The sequence below is a fragment of the Chinchilla lanigera genome, unplaced genomic scaffold, assembly GCF_000276665.1.
Source record: "Chinchilla lanigera isolate Chin_1 unplaced genomic scaffold, ChiLan1.0 scaffold00114, whole genome shotgun sequence".
NCBI lineage: Eukaryota > Metazoa > Chordata > Mammalia > Rodentia > Chinchillidae > Chinchilla > Chinchilla lanigera.
This window is the reverse complement of record NW_004955515.1, coordinates 4153246-4175030: the sequence shown is the minus strand read 5'-3', so window position 1 is coordinate 4175030 and position 21785 is coordinate 4153246. Positions and strand designations below refer to the sequence as shown.

Below are 21785 nucleotides of genomic sequence, written 5' to 3'. Positions count from 1 at the left end.
TCTTCTTCTTCTTCTTCTTCTTCTTCTTCTTCTTCTTCTTCTTCTTCTTCTTCTTCTTCTTCTTCTTCTTCTTCTTCTTCTTCTTCTTCTTCTTTTTTGGTAGAAACTCAGTCTTTGTTTTTCAATTTAGTAAGAACTGTTTATAACTTTGCCCTGGAATTTCTAAGCCCTTCCCTTCCTCCACCACCTTGCTAACTCACATTTCCCTTCACTTATCACCTAAGTCCTTAAAATATTATTTCCTTAGAGAGTCTCACCTCCCTGGATGAGGTGCATTCCCTGAGCAGGCACTCCCAGAACATCTTGTGTTTGGTCACCATAGTATTTTATGTTCCTGAAATTTCTAACTTCTAGTTTTTTAAGGGCAAGTTGTGTTGGTATTACTTACAGTTTAAACCTAGAGCGCAGGCCAATGTCTGAGTCGTAGCAGGTGTTCAATAGTATACCTTTTATTCAATGAATAAATTAAGGGTAGAATGAACCCTAGAAAAATAGAAATTGAACTTCGCATACAAATAAATAAATATTTTTATAACTCACATTAAGACTAGATTTCGAACAAGTGCTTCTTAATCCTCAGGACAGCCTAACAATATCTTGCCTTAAAAATAGAAAACCTGTAAGTTTTCTTCCAGATTCAAAAAGGGTTTAGGCGGGAAAAAATGCTGTCACCAAAATAAAAGATCATCTCACAACTTCCAACAAAATCTCTGCTTTATCTGGTCTCTTCATCTGTACAGTGGCAGTTAGCAATGTGTACAGACTACCTAATAATACTTCAGTGCCCCATTGTTACCCACACTTGTTAATGGGATGCAGCCATCACCTCACGGAGCAGACATCTAGAGCAGTGATGGTGAACTTAAGGCATGTGTGCCACAGCCTGCACACAGAGCCCTCTCTGTTGGCACGTCAGCCAAATTGCTCCAGCGTGGCCCCAGCAGCAGAGCACAGGATAACAGCACAGCATTGGCACTTTGTGATAAATAAGTGGGTTTTAAATTGCAGTTTGGGCACCGGGTCTCTAAAAGTTTTGCCATAACTGATCTAGAGTAATTGTAACCAAGTCTCCAGTGCCTGATGGGAAGAGCTCCCCACCCATGTGGGGAGGGATTTCCTTGGGCAGTTGCCCTGTGGCAACTCAGCAATTTTCTCCAGGAACAGGGCCTGATGTGTGGCGTCCTCCAAACTATGCCATGGCAGCTGTGCGTGCTGAAGTCACTCTGGTGAGGCGAATGTGAAAACCCACCAGGAAGGTTTTAATATAATCTCTGCTGCTCTTTTATTTGCATGCTAACTTCAATTGATCTCCAATTAAATTTAATCCAACACAGCAGGAAACTGCTGAGTGCTGTAGTTGATACCCAGATGTGAACAGAACTCCTGTCCTCAAGGAATTTCCAGTACAATAATTATTTTGGCAGATACTATAATTTTATGACTCACATTAAGTCTAGACTTTGCACAAGTGATTCTTAATCCTCAGGACAGCCTAACAACAGCTCGCCTTGAGCAGCAGGTGGTGTAAGGGGGAAATCAGGAAGTTATTGAGAAGGTTACTGTGGGGGATTAACTAATGGGCAACTGATAGCACCCAGCTGAACTGAATCATCATGGTTCTGGGCGTAGAAGGCCCACCTGAGGATTCTTGCCAACAGCATAAAAAGAGAACTAGAGGGAAAGATGGTGTGCTGTTGATTCTAGAGAAGCTTGTTACATGCTTTCCTGATAAGAACTCAGCTGTTATCATCAGAGGAGCTTGGGTCCTTGTTGCTGAAGGTGGTTGCAGTTCTTTTCAGGGGAGCGCTAATCCTTACCTTGAGTGTCACTTCCTGGCTCCGGTGCAGATCCCTGAGCCTGCTGGCATAGATCGTTCATCCCACTGGCACAGACTTTCTAGCTTCCACCACTGACCTTTGGGCCTTGCTATTGCAGATCCTTGATACAGACTTACATGAGACATTGCCATGGGCTCTCGGTCTTCAGCTTTACTCATGGAGGACACTGTGGTGGGATCCAGGACTTGAGCTGGTTTCTTTGGGTCTCTAGTGTGTAGACAGATCTCCTACACTCTTTTGTATTTGACTGTTTGGGTGAATATTATAAAATAATCCTATAAATTATGTGTCTTGTATTTAATCTTTTCCCTTGCAAACCTTGACTACAACAGGTACATTCAAGATCTACAAAATTTCTTGCAAGTAAAGGAATTATAGATGGAAATAATGGTGCAGAATCCAGTATAGCTGACTTAAAATGCATAAAATAACAATGAACTTATTATTTAGTGTGAGATCTGTTAAATAAAATTTATGGAGTCCATTGATTTATACTGAAACTCCCACGGAGAGTTCAGGTCTCCCACCGAGCAATATAGTACATGGATGACAAATAAAGACAAGGAGAGAAAATTCTGCAGTTGAGGAGCTCTGGAGTGCCCAATGTTCTCTGTGGACAAAAAGCCGCGAGTCCAAAACCTCAAAGCTTTTATTGGTATTAATCAGGGAGGTGGGTGGGGGCTGCAGCAGAGTGCTAGGGAAAAGAAACTTCTCAGGCATTGGACATGAGGAGGAACAGAGCAATTTTGTAGCAGGACAGAGGCCCTCCACTTATCAGTACAATGGATAGCTTGATGTATGCAAGGCTGGCACATTTCCTGCCAGGAAGGTTATAATTCTTTCTGAGTCCCATGGCCTCAGCTGAGATGTTATCTCATGTCTTAGCTCTCAAATATCACAGGCTCTTGCTGGAGCCCCCATTCCAGCCATCAGCGAGAAGGGGGTGGGATTCTCACCCATGTGCTGCAGTGAGACACACTGGTGTCTTAGCCATATTCTTTTAGCCAGCTAAGGGAACATCTGGTTCAATATAGCCAGCTCTGTATATCTCAGTGAATAGGGTTGAAGTAAAGGTCAGGGAAAGATGGAGGCATGGGGCTGCATTTCTCAGGAGAGCACAGCTTGGCAGTCTCCCACAGATTTGGACTGAGCTCTTACAGTAAGGCCCCAGACCAAACCAAACTAGAGTCACCCATGCCAAATGTCACACAATCAAACTGAACTTCAAAACTCAGTGATTCTGTGGCAGTTATCTCAGCTACTCAGAAGGCTGAGGCAGGAGGATCAGTCCACCTGAGCTGGTATAATAGGGAAGTCCCCTGTCCTTCAGCATATACAAAGAAAGTATAACCGGCTGAAAACCAGCCTGCTATTTGTACTATGTTGTTTTCTTGTCCCTGCTAAAGCTAATGATTGTGATACACCCAGCAGAGCTTGTTTGCTGGGCAGAATGTTGATTGATTTATGAGTCACTAATAAAATTCAGTGCGATCCTGTGTGTTTAGTGGTTTAGGGGAAAAACTAGAAATGAATTCAGATTCCCAGCTCTCCTACTTAATAGTTATATGACTTTACACACACTGTTCGATTTCTTTTGTCTTAGTTTCCTCGTGTGTAAAATGGAAATAATTATGGTCTAACAATTGTGCTCCTTGGTAGTTACCCAGATGAGCTAAAACCTTAGGTCCTGTTAATACATGGAATACATGTTTATGACATAAACATTTGACAAAAACATAAATGACAAAAACATAAATGTTTATGACAGTTTTATTAATAATTGCATAAACTTGGAAGTGACCCAGATGCCCTTTAGTAGGTGAATAGATAAATTATGTACATCCAGACAAGGGATAAATTATCAAGCCATGAAATGACATGGAACCTTAAATGAGCAGATCTGAAAAGCCTCCATACAGTGAGATTCCAACTGTGTTCCACTCTGAAAAAGGCAAAAATGTGGATCAGTCAAAAGATCAGTGGTTGCCGGTGGTTAGGAAGAGGGAGAAATGAGAAGACAGGCCACAGGGTACTTGCAGGCCACATCATTAAACATTTGTGTTACCCCACAGAATGTACAATTCCAAACACAAAGTCTCACGTAAGCAACGGCCTTTGGGGGATGTTGATGTGTCCGTGTAGCACTGCTTTAACTGTTGGCAGAAGCCCTCTAATGTCAGAATAATCTAGAGTGTCGTTGATAATGTATAGACTGTTATCCTTCTCCAGATTTCCTAACACAGAGACTTTGAGAGTGAGGGCAAGGAATTCGCGTTTCCACAGCCTCCAGGGCTGATGCTTTGAGAGGCTGGAGGGCTGGTGCCGTGACCGTCTAGAAAGGATGACACTACTTCTGCCCTTTAGGCACTGTTTAGTAGCTCCCCCACATTCTCTTAAAAAATACGCATGGAAGGTTTGCCAGAACACCATGTATCTGGAAGGAACAAGGGGAAGCAGTGATCTAACAGTTCTTCAGACCATCTCAGAACCCAGGCTCTGTGTGAAATGACTTGTTTACGAAGCAATGCATTCTTACTCCAACTTGATGACTCCTCTTAACAGTGTGAGTTCACTTCATTGCTGCACATAAGTTTTAAGCAGTAGTGCTAATTACCATGTGACTAATTCTGAACGGTTGAGTCATTTGGGGGGCCCTTAGGGAAAAAAGGAACTATAGGCTCAAGTGAGCTAAACACTTGTCGTTGGATAAGAACTGAAGTGATGTAATAAGTGATCACCCAGTGAAATGTCAGAAGCACTGCTCGGACTTTTTTTCTGATTATATAACCAGGCATATGAAATAAATTCATTTTTTATTTTAAAGAAAGAAAAAAATAGAAATATAATAGAACAGTTTCAAATCAGGCTAATAGGAGATACAATCATTAATGCATTGTGCATTGTTATCTTCATAGTAGTTACTCACAGTACAATATTTGGCATGAAATAATGTTCAGACAATATTAGCACAAATCATTTGGGAATGGAGGTAATGTTTTCATAGCTCTTCTTGGAAGCTCAGCCATTACTGTCTATTAGCAGGACTATTGGACAGGTAATGAATAGAATTCTTTACAAATTTTTATCAAATTGGAGCAAAATGAAATGAACACAGAATAAAAAGGGAAAGAAACAAAAAATATTATAGATACGGGTTTGCAAGTTCAAATAACAAGCATTCACTAAATACTTTTATGCCAGGTATTTTGCTAGAAACATATACATAGTCTGTCTCATCTTCACAACACAGGAAAGTAGATACTATACTTTTATGTAAAAGAATTCAAAACTCAGAATGGTTCATCTACCTGACAGCGAACAGAGTTGTTTTAAACACAGAAGTTCTGACTCTACAACATACTTAAAACTGTAAGTTCGGAGCAGCAGTAACATATAATTGGACTATCAATTAATGGTTTTATGTCAGGGCAGCACACAGTGGGCCCTGTGCTTATATAATCAGGTTATATAATTCAGTTTTCCTGGATTTGAGTTATTTGAAAATGTGAGGGTGGGGTTTATACTGCCAAACAATGCAAAATAAAAGAGACCAGATGTATCCTCTCACTTTAACTAGAAAACCAGACAGCGTATATGAAAAGTGGTTTTTGGACACAGGACATATGTACTGTCCATATTGGCATTGAAACAAAATATATCCCTGTTTAAACAACTGATAGGATAAAAGAAAAATCATTTGACACGATAGTTGGAATGTTCTACCTTGATCAGCACAGGAGATACAAGATTACAGGTACTTTGCTGTACTTGGTTAAAATAAAGTATGTGTGGACAGATTAACACACAGCTATAATTTTCCAACTTCTTCATCATACGGATACATAATTATATTGTATTTTGTTTAACATTTTAGAATAAAACTATACATCGAGCATGAGAAAAATGTTAGCTTAACTGATACTTAAGTGTTCAAAATCTTGATGTAATAGAAGTGGTATACTTGGCAGAACTTGAAAATACAGGGGAAGGGAAGTAGACAGGTAAACTAGTTGACTTATTTTACATAGAAGGAATCAACATATTATTCAAAATTCGTAGGAGCAGAGATTGTTAAAGGGTATTATTTTCAATTATATAGATAGTCATATTTGATATATTCAATGGTAGAAGGCTCACCCTGGAGGAGACGTAAATGAACCAATTTTCTTATCTTGGATATCAGGAACTCAGTTTTATGGTTTAAAGATAACAGGGTATAAAAATCAGAGATCTAGCTGTGTGCTTGTAATCCCAGCAGGAGGCTGAGGCAGGAGGATCACCAGGAGTTTGAACCCGTTTCAAAAAAACCAACAACAAAAAAGGACCAGATATCTATTATTGCCCTCCAGAATAACTAAAGCAAATGTTCAGATTTTTTCCATCTGGGGAGTAAAACTTGTCATGGAGGACCGAGACGGAGCCTTTACTTTTCATTCTGTACCATTTATTTATACTTTTATGCATGTTTAGTTATGCTTAGTGAATGTGTACTTTTAAAATAAGTACTGAAAATCATTTCAGCCAGGATTTTTCTTTGACTTTTGATGTATCTTAATATGTCTTGACTCCACTGAAACACTAATATGATGATAGAAATGTACACTGTCCCAACACAGGAGTGACTGTTTCTGTCCCTTTGAGGCACATCAGCTCTGAGCAGAATATCTAACAACCGTAGAGTGTGACTAGGAAAGGGCATCCAGGCTGGTGGGGACATCCAGAGCACTCTATGTTAGAAGAGTTAAGGAAACCACTGGTGCATTGCTCAAGAGGATAGAAATCCGGAGTGAGGGAGACAGGATTGCCAACTTTAGAACTGTGGAGGAAAGTGTGTATTGATCCGTGTGGGCAAATAACAGGACGAGTGGGTAGCAGTTAGAGTGGCAGAACTGTAAACAGTTTTCTAGCTACCAGAGCTGTGTAATGGTGTCACTTAGTGTTCAAAGACCTTGTAGAGACGGTAGGTGCTCTCTTTCGGTTAGGGTTCTGCTAGAGGTTGTCTGAGGTTTCTTACAATATTGAGTTTGGAGGGAGGTTGGTTAGAAAGCCTTTTTCTTTTTTTTCGATACTCTGGGTTGAACACAGGGTCTTCATGCTGAGCTATATCCCTAGCCCTTTTGTAACATTTTGAGACAGGATCTTGCTAAGTTGCCCAAGCTGGGTTCAAACTTGGATTTTCCTGCCTCAGCCTCCCAGAGTGCTGGGAGTAGAGATGTGTACCACCATACCTGGCTTAATAAGCACTTTCTAACCATGTATTCATTGGGCTTTAAAATACATAAATAATGAATCGATTCAAGGAATTCAATCTAGTATTGTCCATTTCAGCTTTTAAGTAAGGAATAATACCTACTTTGTAAGTTCTTGTTAGAAAAGTGATTTAATATTTGTGTATGGAATTTAGTAAGTACTTAAGAGAAGTGATACTTTTTTGACATATCAAAAGGTTTGCTTAATTTTCCTCACTGGAAACCGTGACACTTGAGCAACACAGCAACCTCTTAGCTATATGATTTACCATAAGCTAGATAAAAACTGGCAACCATAGATTAAAGTCCTGGAAATTCAGTAAGCCACTGCTTGGAACAGTTCTCTTCAGTAGAATAAACGATTGTTTATTTGCCTAGTACTCCCTCTTGTTCACAATAAATATTACTCTTTGAGCCTGGAATAAATGAACAACCCTCCTGCTTGTCTGAACCCTCTTACGACACTTTGCACAGTTAGTATTGTTTGTGTCCACGTCTTGTCTTCCACTAGACTCTAAATGTACAAAGGTGAGTATCTCTCATTTTTCTCCCTAATGTCCTTTTCTCTCTAATGTCCTAATGTCATGGGAGGCTAAAGCAAGAGAATTGTGAGTTCCAGTCTCACCTGAGCAATTTAGCAAGGCCTTGTCTCCAAAAATACAGAAATAAATAAAATGCTCTGGGTTCAATCTTCAGTACTACAAAATAAATAAGCAAAAATTTTAAAATAAACAGGAAATTAATTTTAGTAAATCCAATATATCAAAAATATCATTTCAATGTGAAATGATAAGTTTTACAGTTATTGGTGAGATGTTTTGTTTTTTGTACAAAGTCTTCAAATTTTGGCTTTTTACATTAACAGCATGTCTCAACCTGGTCTACTACATTTCAAGTATCAGTAGCCACTTAACTAAGGATGCTGTACTGGGCAGCAGAGGCCTAGCACATTGTAGGTGATCAGTAAATGAATATCCCAAGCCAAACTTTCAAAAACAGTCTCTTCCTTTCTCCCAACAGATTACCGTGGCTGCCGGAGTCGTGCCTTGCAGTGAACAACTGTATTTCACATTGGTGAATAACAGTGGGTCTGCTGCAAACATGACAGGTAATATCTCTTTAATATATTTTTATCTCTTTGTGCCACCTAGTATTCAATACAAGTAAGGGTGTGAATGACTCTGAAAGCTAAGGTTTAATTCTTCATTGGCAATGCTAAGATCCAGGTGTTATTAAGGCCTTTTGTTGATTTCTGCCTTACCGCTTTGGCCTATTAGGATTCAAAACCCTGAATAATGATCGTGGCCTTTTTAGAAGGGAAGTTTCAAGCATGTTTGTCTCCTGCACTATTATCTCAGACTGAGATTACGCCTTTACTCCTATCATCAAACGCCTACTTGTGAATCAACCATTCATTTCTTCCTCCTTCGGTTTCTTGCGAGTGCCACTTACGAAGCACATTCAGAGCACTGGAGCCCTCCTTCTCCCCGTGTTATTTCCACTCTTACGTCACCTTCCCACACGGTTTTGATTTTTCTCCTGCACCTCATGCAAAGAAGTATGCTGTAACTTGGACTCCTACCGCCTCACTTACCCTTCACTGCGTTGCATTTCTGAGCTGGGCGCTGCCCTGATTCCTTGTTAGCTATTGGTCAGGTCTCTGTCCCTGTGACAGGATACCAGAGATGAGTTGCCCTAAAGGAGGAAAGGTTTATTTTGGCTCGTGGTTTCAGAGGTTTCTCTCCATGGTCAGTTGGCCTCTTGTTTTTGGGCCCATGGTGAGTAAATTATGGCAGAGGAAACTGCACACCTCGTAGAGACTATGGCTAACTACCTTCTGCTAGGCCCCACACGCTAACTGTTCCACCACAACTGGGCACTTCCCAGCAGTGCCCCAAGGTGGCAGCCAAGCCTATAGCATGTGGACCTTTGCGGGACAGTTCAGGTCCAAACCCTAACATTGGCTTTGTCCGTACAGCCAGTGTTACTGGGAGAAATGTTGAGCAATTTCACTTGGTGATACTCTCCTGGCAAAACCTCTCCACTCTGGGTTTTGCCTGAGTTCATTTAGTCCTACTATATAGGAACTTTGCAGTATTTCCTCCCAAGCTATGGATTACATGAGTCTAAATAAGGGGTTACAGCTCAGGGCTCGCTGGGAACAGTTTGTTCTCAGTTACTTTTGTGCTTGTTGGAATCTGGCCACTCCACCAGGAGGAGCTGTCTTTCATCCAGTGTTGAACTTGCCTAAGTGACAGATCTTTGTAGATCCTCTTCCATCTGCCTGCTGTGTCTGACTCTAGGGAAACTAATACGGCTGGTAACTGCCACTTGTGGACTGCATTTAGGGGCCAGATTTACTGTTAGTTTTCCTGGCCTTAGAGAGAAGTGCTCTTAAACAGTAATGATGTCTACTTGCTGTTTCCCTGGTAGAATATTCTTTTCCCCTAAGCAGCACTTCACCAACGAGTTTTAATAATCTGACAAACCTTTTTTCTGCTTTTTCTGTCAGAATATTACATCTTTCTTGGTGGTTTTTGGCAGAGATTCTCATGGTTTTTGGGGTGGGACAATTCTTTGTTGGAGGTCAGGGAGGTAGTTAGACCTGCTATGCCTGTCCTTATAGCAGCACTCATACCCCACCTGATAAGCAGAGGCTTTAGATGTATGGCTTTATGTCCTCATACCTAGGTTTTAATGGCGACAGGCAGGCTGTGGTTTCCCTAGGAAATGTCTGTTCTGGGGTGAGGTATGTCAGTATGCAGGGGCCAGTCCAGTTAGTTGGGAGGCACAAGTAGGTAGAGGTGCCATAGAGGAAGAAAACACCTTGATTGGGTAAACAGAATTGGTTGTGAATGTTAAAGGGGTCTATAACTCTTATTTTCTCTTTCCCAGATGCCCAGGGTGCCTGCTAGGGCAGCGCCTGCCAGGGGCTGGAGGGGTGCTTGGCGTGGGACCTGACTGAAGCCTATTGTTCTGTTTTCCCCTTGTAGGAAGAATCTTTTGGTGTCTATTAGGAGCCATTGTAAGGAATGGTCAAAGATAGGCAACAGGAGACAGCCTGAGCAAGTGGGAGACTGATGACAAGGAGTCCATGGGAGAAAAGGCATGCGTGGGGCATGGCAGCCATTGCAGAACTTTGACTGTCTATTGAGCAGTGATGCAGTCACAGCTCTGGGAGGACCAGAAAAGTGAAAGGACTAAGCGAATGGGGCACCCTGAGTAACCTGATAGCTGGTGTGATTGTAAGAGGCTAGTAGAGTAGGGTATAGTTACATTGATGGGGGAGAAGATGTCATAGTGATATACCAGAGGACAGATTACACCGAATATAACCAGAGGCTTGTAAGGTCAGAGTGGTATCAGTGGTTATGGGTCTGTGTTTGGGGTTAGTTGAGCTCTTGTGTGCAGAAGTGTTAACGAAGTAGGACTGGAAGGATCGGGCTGCGCGTCCTGCCTGGAGGTTTTCTGCTGTTCTCATCATCAGAGGAGCCTGGGACTTTGTTGTTGCTGAGAATGGCTATGGTTCACTTTGGGAGAGCTCTGGTCCTTACTTTGAGCATTGCTTCCTGGCTCCAAAGGGGAAGATGGTACACTGTTCAGTGTCCTGGAGAAGCTTGTCATGCTGGCTTTCCTGCTATGAACTCGGCTGTTATCGTCATCAATGGAGCTCAGGACCTCATTGTTGCTGTGGTACTTTTTGGAGGAGCTCTGGTCCTTACTTTGAGTATCACTTCCTAGCTCCAGTGCAGATTACTTAGAGCATTCATCCTGCTGGCACAGACTTCTAGCTTCCACCCCTGACCTTTGGCCCTTTCTAGCACTGATCCTTGAAACAGATCTTTGCATGAGACATTGTTGTGGTCTCTTGGCCTCCAATTGGACTTGTGGGGATATTGTTATGGGCTCTTTGGTCTTCAGCTGGATGCATGCAGGACATTACTGTGGGATCCAGGCCCTCAGCTGGATTCTTTGGATCCTTATTGTGTGGACAGATTTCCTGCACTTTTTTTGTACTGGACTACTATAAAATAATCCTATCAATTATGTGTCCTGTATTAAATTATTGTCTTTGCAAACCCTGACTATAACACTCACTTATAAATTCTGGGAGATTTTTTGAGATCCTTTGTTCTTTTCTATGTAAACAGTGATTTTTGTGAATAAGGACAGTTTAATTTCTCCCTGTCAAATTTGTATGCCATTATTTGTTTTTCTGTATTTATTTTTGCTTATGGTAGTGGGCTAGAACTTCTGCTAAGTAGAAGAGCAGTAGAACAGAGAGCAGACCTCCTTGACTTCTTCTGTTCTTAGGGGAAAGCATTCAGCCTTTTACTTTCCACTGATAGCAGTTAAGTTTTCTGTAGATGCTTTATAACACGTTAAATTATTTGCTCTTCATTTTTAACTGGATATGTTTCTGTCATGGATGTGTGTTGGTTTTGTTAAATGCTTTTTCTGTGTTAAGTAATATAATCATGATTTTTCTCTTTTAGCTTTTTTTTTTTTTTTTTGGTTTTTTTCCTCCGGTACCGGGAACCGAACTCACGACCTTGCGCTTGCCAGGCAGGCGCTTTTGCCACTGAGCTAAATCCCCAGCCTCTTTTAGCTTTTTAATATGGTAGTTTTTTTAAAATGGTATGTTCTTATTTGTTCCTTATTATCTTTTAAATAGATGCTAGATTTGTAATGATAGCTCCTGATTCATTCCTTATCTGGGTCATGTGTATCTTCTTTTTACTTTTGTCCATTTTCCTAGTTTATCCTTTTCCTCAGTTTTTTCATAGGAACATTTTTTTGTTTAACCTACCTTCACTATTCTCCTGTTTTTCATTTCCATCTCATTGTCTTATGCTGTAATTTTTATCATTTTTCTGTGTTAGTAATACAATCATGATTTTTCTCCTTTAGCTTTTTAATATGGTAGAGCTTTTTAATATGGTAGAGTTTCCTTACATGTTTACCTTTATTTTTCTAGTGACTTAAATTGGAGCTTAGATTTTTTTGATACCTTCCCTCTTCTCTGACATAAATTCACATAAATTACCTTCACTCCTTGCTTTTCCTTTTGATACCATCTAATGGGAGTAGATGAACTTTCTGATGAGCTTCCCATGGATCCTCTCTGAAACCATGGAAGAGGATATGGCAAAAACATCGTTGATGTTTGGCTCAAGTATGTGGGGTGTTACCAAAAATATTTTTGATCGTTAGGTCACTTTTTCTCAGACCTTTGGCAAGGGAGAATGGGCTTTTCTTGTAGCTTGTTCTGGATTGAAGTCTTGTTTGAAATGTATGAGAGGAAATCGGGAATCCCAGGGAAGTCACAGACATACTGTTCCTCCAGTCCTGAGGCCACCAGATAGTCCTTGTTTGTCTATGTTGTGTTCAATGGAGTTGCTTGGTCTTGAAGGAACTAGAAATATGTCAAGTGGCATTTTGTTTTTTAAGTAAGGGAGAACAGGAGCAAAAGAGAAAGGGAGAATTTGCTTTAGCTTTAAGGTGTAATGTACAATGGTTTACACATTTTTTATTAGTACTTATTTATAGTATATTCATTGGATGGGGTTGCTACATTCATTGGATGAAGTTGGTACAAGAACATAATACATTTTAATTCTTTTTGCTTCCCCTTCCCTTCTTCCTTTCATGGATATTCACTCAGTTAAAATATACATCCTAGTTTTTTTTCACATAGCTGCAGATTTACTCAGCTAGCACCATAGTCAATTTTAGAACATAGTTATCACTCCAGAAGGAAGTTCTACTCTTTTGTAATCAGTAACCCACTTTTTCCAGCCCTCTCTTTACTAGCCCTGGAAACTATCAATCTACTTTCTGTCTCTATAGATTTCTTCTGAATATTTTATATAAACAGTAATGTAATATGGGGCCTTTATGATTGGGTTATTTTATTCATGTCTCAATATTTACAAGTTGAGCAATTTTCAATTGTATAGATGTACCACATTTTCAGTGCATTTATCACTTGATGATGAGGTGGGCTTATTCCCACTTTCTGGCTGTTATGATCATTCTGCTTTGACATTTATGTCTAACATTGTGTGTATACATGCATTTTCACTTTTCGTGGGTATATGCTTAGGAATAGAAAGGTGAGTCATAATATTAACTCTAATTATGTAAGAAACTGTCAGCCTTCCAATGTAGTTGCTCTGTTTTACAATCCCACTAGCAATATATGAGGGCCCCTGTATTTTGTTCTTTGTTTTTTTTTTTTTATAACTTTGTTTCTTGCCTTTATCTGCCTTTCTCATTATAGCCATTATGGTTAGTATGAAATGGTATCTCATTGTGGTTTTAATTTTCATTTCCCTAATGACTAACTGATGTTGAACATCTTTTCATGTCTTTGACCATTCCCATCTCTTTTTCTGGAGAAATTCCCTTTCAAATTGCTTACTGGCTTCTCAAAATTATTGAGATACAGTTAACATACAGTCACTGTTGGTGTTAGCTTGTATATAGGGTCATGCACTCACCACTCTATAAATCTAAAATATTTCTATCAGCCCAAAAAGAAATTCTATAACAATTAGCATTCTCTTCTCATTACACCTTCTCTCTAGAACTTGGCAGTCACTAATGTACCTTCTGTCCCTACGAGGTTGCCTGTTTAGGACATTTAATATAAATAAAATAATAAAATGTGTGCTATTTTGTATTTGCCAGTTTTTACTTATGATAATGTTTCCAAGGTTCATCCAGGATACATCAGTACTTCATTTTATTGCTGAATAATATTCCATTATATAGGCATACCACATTTTATTTATCCATTTGTGTTGATGGACACTGGGTTGATTCCAATTTTGCCAACATGATACCTCTTGCAACCCAGGAATCAGCAAATGATCTGCAACTTCAAGAAACTGTACACAAAGGCACTCTTCACCAGGTGTTTTTTTTTTTAATTTTAAAAAGAAAAAATTAAAACAATTTCAAAACAAGAGAATGGGAGAGTAACAATGGTTAATATGTTGCATATTTATCTTTAAATTAGTTCATATTTAGATTAGATCATATTTATCTTTAAATTAGTTACTCAGATATAGGCATTTAATTGTTCTGACAATATTAGCACAAACCTTTCTTTTCAGTGAACTGAAAGAAATTAGTAGTATAACTATCTTGACTACTATATACATATATATATACATATAATTTTTTTGCTTTCCCTTTCCTTCTTTTTCCTTTCTTCCATCCCAGTTTCTCTTTCCTTTTGAAAAGTTTCTTCCCATTTCACAGTATCTATTGTACACTTTGGGTCTTATTTACTCTTTCAGTGTCTCACACTAGGGAGACAATATGATGTTTAGATGTGAGTCTGATTTATTTCATTTATGGTCTCAAATTGCATTCATTTACCAATAAAAGTCTCAAGTTTATCCTTCTTTATGGCTGAGTGGTACCCCACTGTATAAAAATACCACATTTCTTTTATCCATTCCTCAGTTGATGGGCATTTGGGTTGTTTCCAAGATTTAGCTATTACAAATTGTGCTGCTATAAACATGGGTGCACATATATAACTGTCTTAAGAAGTTTTTAATTCTCCTGGGAAAATACCCAGAAGGGGAAGAGCTGGGTCAAATGGGACCTCTAATCTTAATGTTTTGAGGAATATCCCCCACTGATTTCCACAGTGGTTGCACAGTCTACCCTCCCGCCAGCAGTGGAGAAGTGTTCCTTTTTTCCCGCAGCTCCTCTAACATTTGTTATTGGTTGATTTCTTGATGATAGCCATTCTTTCTGGAGTGAGATGGAATCTCAGTATTGTTTTAATTTGCATCTCTCAAGTGACCAGTAATGTTGAATATGTTTTCATATATTTGTTTGCTATTTGTATTTCTTTATCTGAGAAGTGGGTATTCATCTTAGATGCCCATTTTTGGATTGGGTCTTTGGGGATCTGATTTTCTTCAATTCTTTGTATGTTCCTGATATAAGTCCTTTGTCTGAGGGACAACTGACTATAATTTTTTCCCACTCTGGGTTGTCTTTGTATATTTATCTTTAAATTAGTTCATATTTAGATTAGATCATATTTATCTTTAAATTAGTTACTTCCTACTATCTTTCTTCCAATGTATGTGTTTGGCACCTTCAGAGATAAGGTGGCTGAGTATGTGTAGAGTTATTTCTACATCTTTTAATCTGTTCCATTGATCTTTGGGTCTGTTTGGTTTTTTTTTGCCAGTGTCATGATGTTTTTATCACAGTAACTTTACAGTATAATTTTAAGTCAGGGATGGTGATGGCCCCTGCCTTGCCTTCGTTGCCTAGAATTGCTATTCTAGGTCTTTTCTGGTTCCAAATGAATTTTAGAATTGTTTTTTCTAATTCTGTGAGATATGCTGTTGGAATTTTTTTTATTGCAATTGCATTAAACTGCATAAGAGTTTTTGAAGTATGGCCATTTTCTCTATACTGTTTCTTCCTACCCGAAAGCAAAGGATATCTTTCTATTTTATGATATCTTCAATTTCTTTTTTCAGAGTACTGTAGTTTTCAATGTAGAGGTCTTTTATATCCTTTGTTAGATTGATTCCTAGGTATTTCATTTTTTGGATGCTGTGGTGAAAGGTGTGTTTCCCTAATTTCTCTCTCAGTGATTTTGTTATTCAGGTACTGGAAAGCTATTGATTTAGGTACACTTATTAAATCTAGCAGTCTTCCAGTGGAGTTTTTAAGGTCTTCTATGTAGAGTAGCATGTCATCCACAAAGAGTGATAATTTAACTTCTTCCTTTCCTATCCTTAATCCTTTTAGTTCTTTCTCTTGTCTAATTTTTCAGGCTAAAGTTTCCAGGACTATGTTAAGTAAGAGTGGAGACAGTGGACATCCTTGTCTTGTTCCTGATTTTAGAGTGAAGGCTTTCAGTTTTTGTCCATTTAGTATGATGTTGGTTTGTCATAGAGGGCTTTTATCAGATTGAGATAAAGACCATCTATTTCAATTGTCTGTAAGATTTTTTATCATGCATCGGTTTTAGACTTTGTCAAAAGCTTTTTCTGCATCTATTGAGATGATCATATGATTTTTGTCTTTGGCTCTGTTAATATTTACCAGGTGTTTTAATGTCACTGAAGAGATATCCTTGACTCTGAAAGAGTTCTAGAAGAAACATTTCAATGTCCTACACTTCATCAAACTCATTGACGAAGCTGTGGGGAGATGTCACATACTGGTTCTTAAACTCAACCTGGAGGAATGTGGCCAAAATGGGTCACTGGATGTGACTTTGAAGGGTCTCATGCACAGGGAGTGGAACAGATTGAGTCAATGGGAAACAGTACGGGTCTGGATGTTGATGGTGGCCACATAGAGGAGCTTGTTGAGGACCATAAGGAGAAGCTGATGATGGAAGAACTTGCTGAACTGAGTGAGCAGCAGAAGGCTCTTGCTGAGGAGTGTCCACTGAGGAAGAGGAAGACAGGGGGGCGGTTAGCAGTGATGGGATAACGTCCATCACGGAAAAGTGGAATATGTGCCAGGATCTCTTTTAGAAGCACTGCCCCAACATAATTGTAATGAACATAGTGTTGAATCTGATGAATGATAACATGGTCTCTCATTTCTGGAGGGTTATGTAGCACAGGAAAAAATGAGACATTAAACAGATTTTTCATCAAAATTGACCCTGCAGTTAAGAGACAAAGAAGATACAAAACCCCTGAAGGAGATCTCCCCACCCTTCCCTGGTCATCAGGCCACAAGGGGCAGCCCATGAATGAGCTAACAGCCAGGTGAATGAGCACCAAGAGGACCAAGAGGGGGTGCTAGCATGTGTACTTGTAGCATGAGGGAAGCCACCTGCCTGCCAGACCCCTTCCCCCTCCCCTGACCACAAAGCAGCACCATGTTAGCACCAAAGCACTCAACTCCAACCAGGATAAGGCTGACAAGACCTCAGAAGAAGACCAAGAAGCAACTGAACATACTGATGAAGTGCAAAATGAAACACACAGACTTAATGGACAAGCCAGTGAGGAGACATTGAAAGTAGCACAGAAATGATAACTCTGCCAAGCATTTTTTCAGGTCAGGTTCGCTTACTGAAATCTCAAATTTTGTGATAACAACATTTTTTAACCAGCCACTCAAAGTGACAGAATTTGAAGATATTAAATCAGGTTACAGGATAGATTTTTAATTTGATGAAAATCCCTATTCAAAAATAAAATTCTCTCCAAAGAATTTCATCTAAAGAGAGTGGAGATCCATTTTTAGAGTCCACTGAAATCAAATGGGAATCTGGAAAGGGTTTGACAAAACATTCATATCAAATGCAGAATAAAGCAAGTAGGAAGAGGCAGCATGAAGACCCGAGAGCACCTTGCCCAGGTGTGCTGACCATTCGGATGTGGGTGCAGATGGGTTAGGAGAGGTCATCAAAGATGGCATTGGGCCACATCCATTGCAGTACTACTTGGTTCCTGATATGCATGAGGAGGAAGGGGAAGGAGAAGAAGATGATGGTGGAGGATTGGAAGACTTTGATGTGGAAGGGGATGAGGATGAAGATGATAGTAAAGGGGAGGAAGGAGAGGAAAATGAAGGAGAAGATGACCGAACACTGATGGATTTCTTCTTCCAGTCCCCGGGTGCAAGTTTCAGGCTTCCCCTACTCCTGCTCTGTGTCAGTCTCCCTGTTCTTGAAGTCTGTTTTCTCAAACACCAGGGTTCTCGAATTATTTTGTGGGGGAGAAAACTTGAGCACAATACAGAGGGAAAAGCAGTCCCTAGCAGCTATAACCTTCTGTTCTAAATTCATTCTTATGCCTTCCTGTCTCCACACAAACTGTGTGGAATCAACACCACCATGCTCTGAAAGAAAAAGGAAAACTCTTCTGCACCTTTTGCCCTGCTGGAGGCTGGAGGTGCTCGGCCCTGCGTAGTAGTGCATAGAATTCTAGCTTTTTCCTTTTTTCTCTGCTTATTAGGCTCAGAGATTACACTGTGTTTCTATGTGAATATGGACAGTTAGCATTTACCAACCTGTACCTGCCTACTTTCTCTTGTTTAAAAAGAACTTTAAAAATAGAGTGTAAAAGGTTAGCAAAGGGTGGGTTTGAGATGTTTGGCTGGGTTAAGCGGGCATTTGACAGCATGACTTCTCCATAGACATGTTTGAATGTGATATTAGACATCCTTGCAATAAAATAAATAAAAATAAAATTCTCTCCTAATGATATCTTGAGCCCTGTCACTCGATGGGAGAATCTGCAGAACCTGTAGGGTCCTATTTGGAATAAAAATTCTATATTGTAATTTTGCAGTTTTAATTTTTAAAATTCTCTTTTGTTTTCACTGGAAAGGAAAAGATGATGGAGGCTTTTAAATGTTCAAAGTGTACAACTTGCTTTGTTACAATAAAACCACATGTGTACACACACACACACACACAAACTCATGGAAAAATGCGTAGAAGGGAAATTCTTTAATCTGATAAAGAACATTCACCAAAAAACTAAATTTACATCTTATTTATTTACAACAATGTGAATACTTCCCTGCTCAGATCAGAAACAACACAATATCTACCTTCAGTGCTTATCTTCAGCATTAGAAGTCCTAGGCAGTGCAGTAAACCTCAACAAATAAGAGGAAGCCCAATTGCAGAGAATAAAACTCTATTCACAGATGACAAAAGCATCTGTGTAGAAAATAAAATTGACAGAGAAGGTTCTAATTTCTAAGTGAAATCAGCAAGCAAGCTCAGAAGAAAAGATCAATATAAAAATCAGCTGGCTCTATATATGAGTAACAAACAGTTGAAAAAGCTAACAAAATAAGGTCATTTATAAGAGTATTTGAAGTGCAATATTTTGGTATAAATTTAACAAGGTACATGCAGACCTAGAAACAGAACACTGCAAAATTTGCTGAGAGAAATAGAAGAAAACCTAAATAAACAGAGAGACCTACTGGAATGATGGATCAAAGGGCTGCTAGGGTCTGTATGTGTCCCCCAAAGTTTGTGCATCTGTACTTACTCACCAAAGTGATAGTGTTAAGTGGCAGGGCCAGTAGGCAGGCCAATTGAGTCACAAAGACAGAGCCCTCGAAGTTGGGTCTAGGGTCTTACAAAGGGGCTGAGGGAACAGTGGCAAATTAGAAAGGAAGCTAAAATTAACATCTTATTTAATTGGAACACATAAAATACTTTGCTGCTAAGGTTGGAAACAAAACAGTGTCTACTTTCAGTGCTTATATTCGTATTTATTGGAAGTCTTCTTCCACAGGAGGACACAACGTTTGTCACAGTTACTTTTCTGTCTCTTTTCCTTCAGAGGACGCCACATGCAAGACATCACCTTGGAAGCAACTAGAGCAGCCCTGGCCAAACATCAGACCTGCTGTCATCTTGATCTTGGATTTCCAGGCTCCAGAACCATGAGAAATACATCTTTGTCCTTTATAAATAACCCAATATTTTGTCATAGCTCCATTGACTGACAAAAACTCTATACTGTCACATTGTCAGTTTGTCTCAAGTTGTTCTATAGACTCCATAGAGGCCAAGAAAAGCTTCAGTAGGCTTTATGTGGACACTGACAAGCTGATTCTAAAATTTAGAATGAGAGACTGAGGACCTAAAATAACAAAAAAATTTTTGAATAAATAAATAAAATACTTGATTTAAAGAGTGGCCTAAAGTGGTAACAATGTGTTGTTGGTATAGAGATAGACGTATAAGCCAATGGAACAGAACAGAGCACAGGTATTTGTTCATGTATAAATATATACATATTTTAATAGGGAAAGGATACTCCTTTCAGTAAATTATTTTTCTTTCTGAAAAATTTTTCTGTCTTGTTATGTCATCTAGGTTGCCTGTGAACTCACTATGTAACCCAGGCTGGCCTTGAGCTTGCAGTGATTGTCCTGCCTTAGCCTCCTGGGTGCTAAGATTACAGGCATATGCCACCATGTGTGGTATCACTAAATCATTTTAAAATATATGGATATCCACATAAAATAAAGGGAACTTTGAATTTTACTTCACACCATATAGAAAAATAACTTTACATGGATTATAGTTCTAGTTCTCTGAGCTAATATTATGATACTACTATGACACATGTTAACATTTTTCTGTAAGGGAGTAGCAGATAATAAATATTTTATGCTTTGCAGGTCAAAGAGTTTCTGCTACAGTTACTCAGCACTGACATTGTTACACTGAAGCAGCCACAAATAATACATAAACAGCTGAATGTGGCTGTTCTCCAGTGTAGCTTTGTTTACCAAACCATCAGCTATAGTTTGCAGCTCTTTTTTTTTTTTTTTTTTTTTTGGTTTTTCTCCGGTACGGGGAACCAAACTCACGACCTTGTGCTTGCCAGGCAGGCGCTTTTGCCGCTGAGCTAAATCCCCAGCCCCAAGTTTGCAGCTCTTTATATGAAAGAAAACAAAGGAAAAATATTTTGGGCTTTGAGTTAGGCACAAATTTTCTAGATTTTGCAGAAACTGTATAAGTTATCAAAGAAAATATTGATAAATCAATTTTCATCAAAACTTTTGCTTCTTAAAAGAAAAATTTAAAAAGATGTAGGTAGTGAAAAATATTTGATATATAGTCATTCCTCAATATTTGCAGGGAATTGGTTGCATGACCACCCCCTATCACTGTGGCTGCCAAAATATGTGGATTCTCAAGTCCCTTATACAAAATGGCATACTATTTACATATAACCTACACCCATCTTCTAGAATACCTTCACTCGTGCAAATGCTATGAAAATAGTTGTTACACTATATTGTTTAGTAAATGCTGACAAGAAAAAGTGCATACACATTCAGTGTAGATGCATTGTTGACCTATGGCTTGTTGAATCTGTGGATGGGGGATTCATAGATACAGAAAGTTTTGTGTGCGTGTGTGTGTGTGTGTGTGTGTGTGCGCGCGCGCAGCATAAAGTCTAATATCCAGAATAGATAAATAATCCTTCTAAATCCTTATTAAGAAGTGAAATAATGCAATAAAAAGTTTTAAGTAGACATTTCACAGGAGAAAATAATCTAAATGTATAGAAAGTATGTGGAAGGTTACTAAATATCATGGAAATTCAACTTAATACTATAATGAGAAGCCAGGCATGGTGGCACATGCCTGTAATCCTAGCACTTGAAGGGCTGAGGCAGGAGGATTGACATGAGTTGAAGGTCAGCCTAAACTACATAGTGAAACCCTGATTCAAAAAATTAAAACTAAAATAAAATAAAAACCACAGTGAGAAACCACTACACACAGGAATGGCCAAAATTTGAAAACACTGGCAGTACTAAGTGTGCAAGAGGATAAAGTGCACTTGGGATGCTCATGCATTCTTAGTGGGAGTGCAAAGTAGGACCACTTGGGAAAAATAATTTGACAACTTTTTATAAGGCCAATGTTTACAATATGATTCCAGTTTCACTTCTAGATAATTACCCAAGAAAATTAAGACATATGTCTACACAAGTGTAGGGAGCAGCTGAAACTGGAAATCAATCACACATTTGTAGCTAAGACAAAGCTGGCCTGAGAACATGGGGAGGTCCTCAAACCGTGTGAACAAGCTGTTCCAGCTTGCAAGCTTGTTGCTAGGCAGAGAGATTAAAATTGACATCAACCTTCCTAGTGTATCAATAAGTGTTCTACAGTTCTTGGGCAGTTCCTCTTCTCTAA

At 39.2% G+C, this 21785-nt stretch overlaps 1 protein-coding gene across 1 annotated transcript in view; it reads left to right on the top strand.

Moving 5' to 3' along the window:
- LOC102008972 overlaps window positions 1-19511 on the top strand; it is a 72300-nt gene extending 52789 nt beyond the window's left edge. The window contains 7 exon segments of the mRNA XM_013506861.1: window positions 8108-8195; window positions 16359-16554; window positions 17153-17280; window positions 17283-17315; window positions 17318-17431; window positions 17434-17715; window positions 19405-19511. Coding sequence (XP_013362315.1) covers window positions 8108-8195; window positions 16359-16554; window positions 17153-17280; window positions 17283-17315; window positions 17318-17431; window positions 17434-17715; window positions 19405-19511 — 948 coding nt within the window.
- The last annotated feature ends 2274 nt before the right edge of the window (window positions 19512-21785 follow it).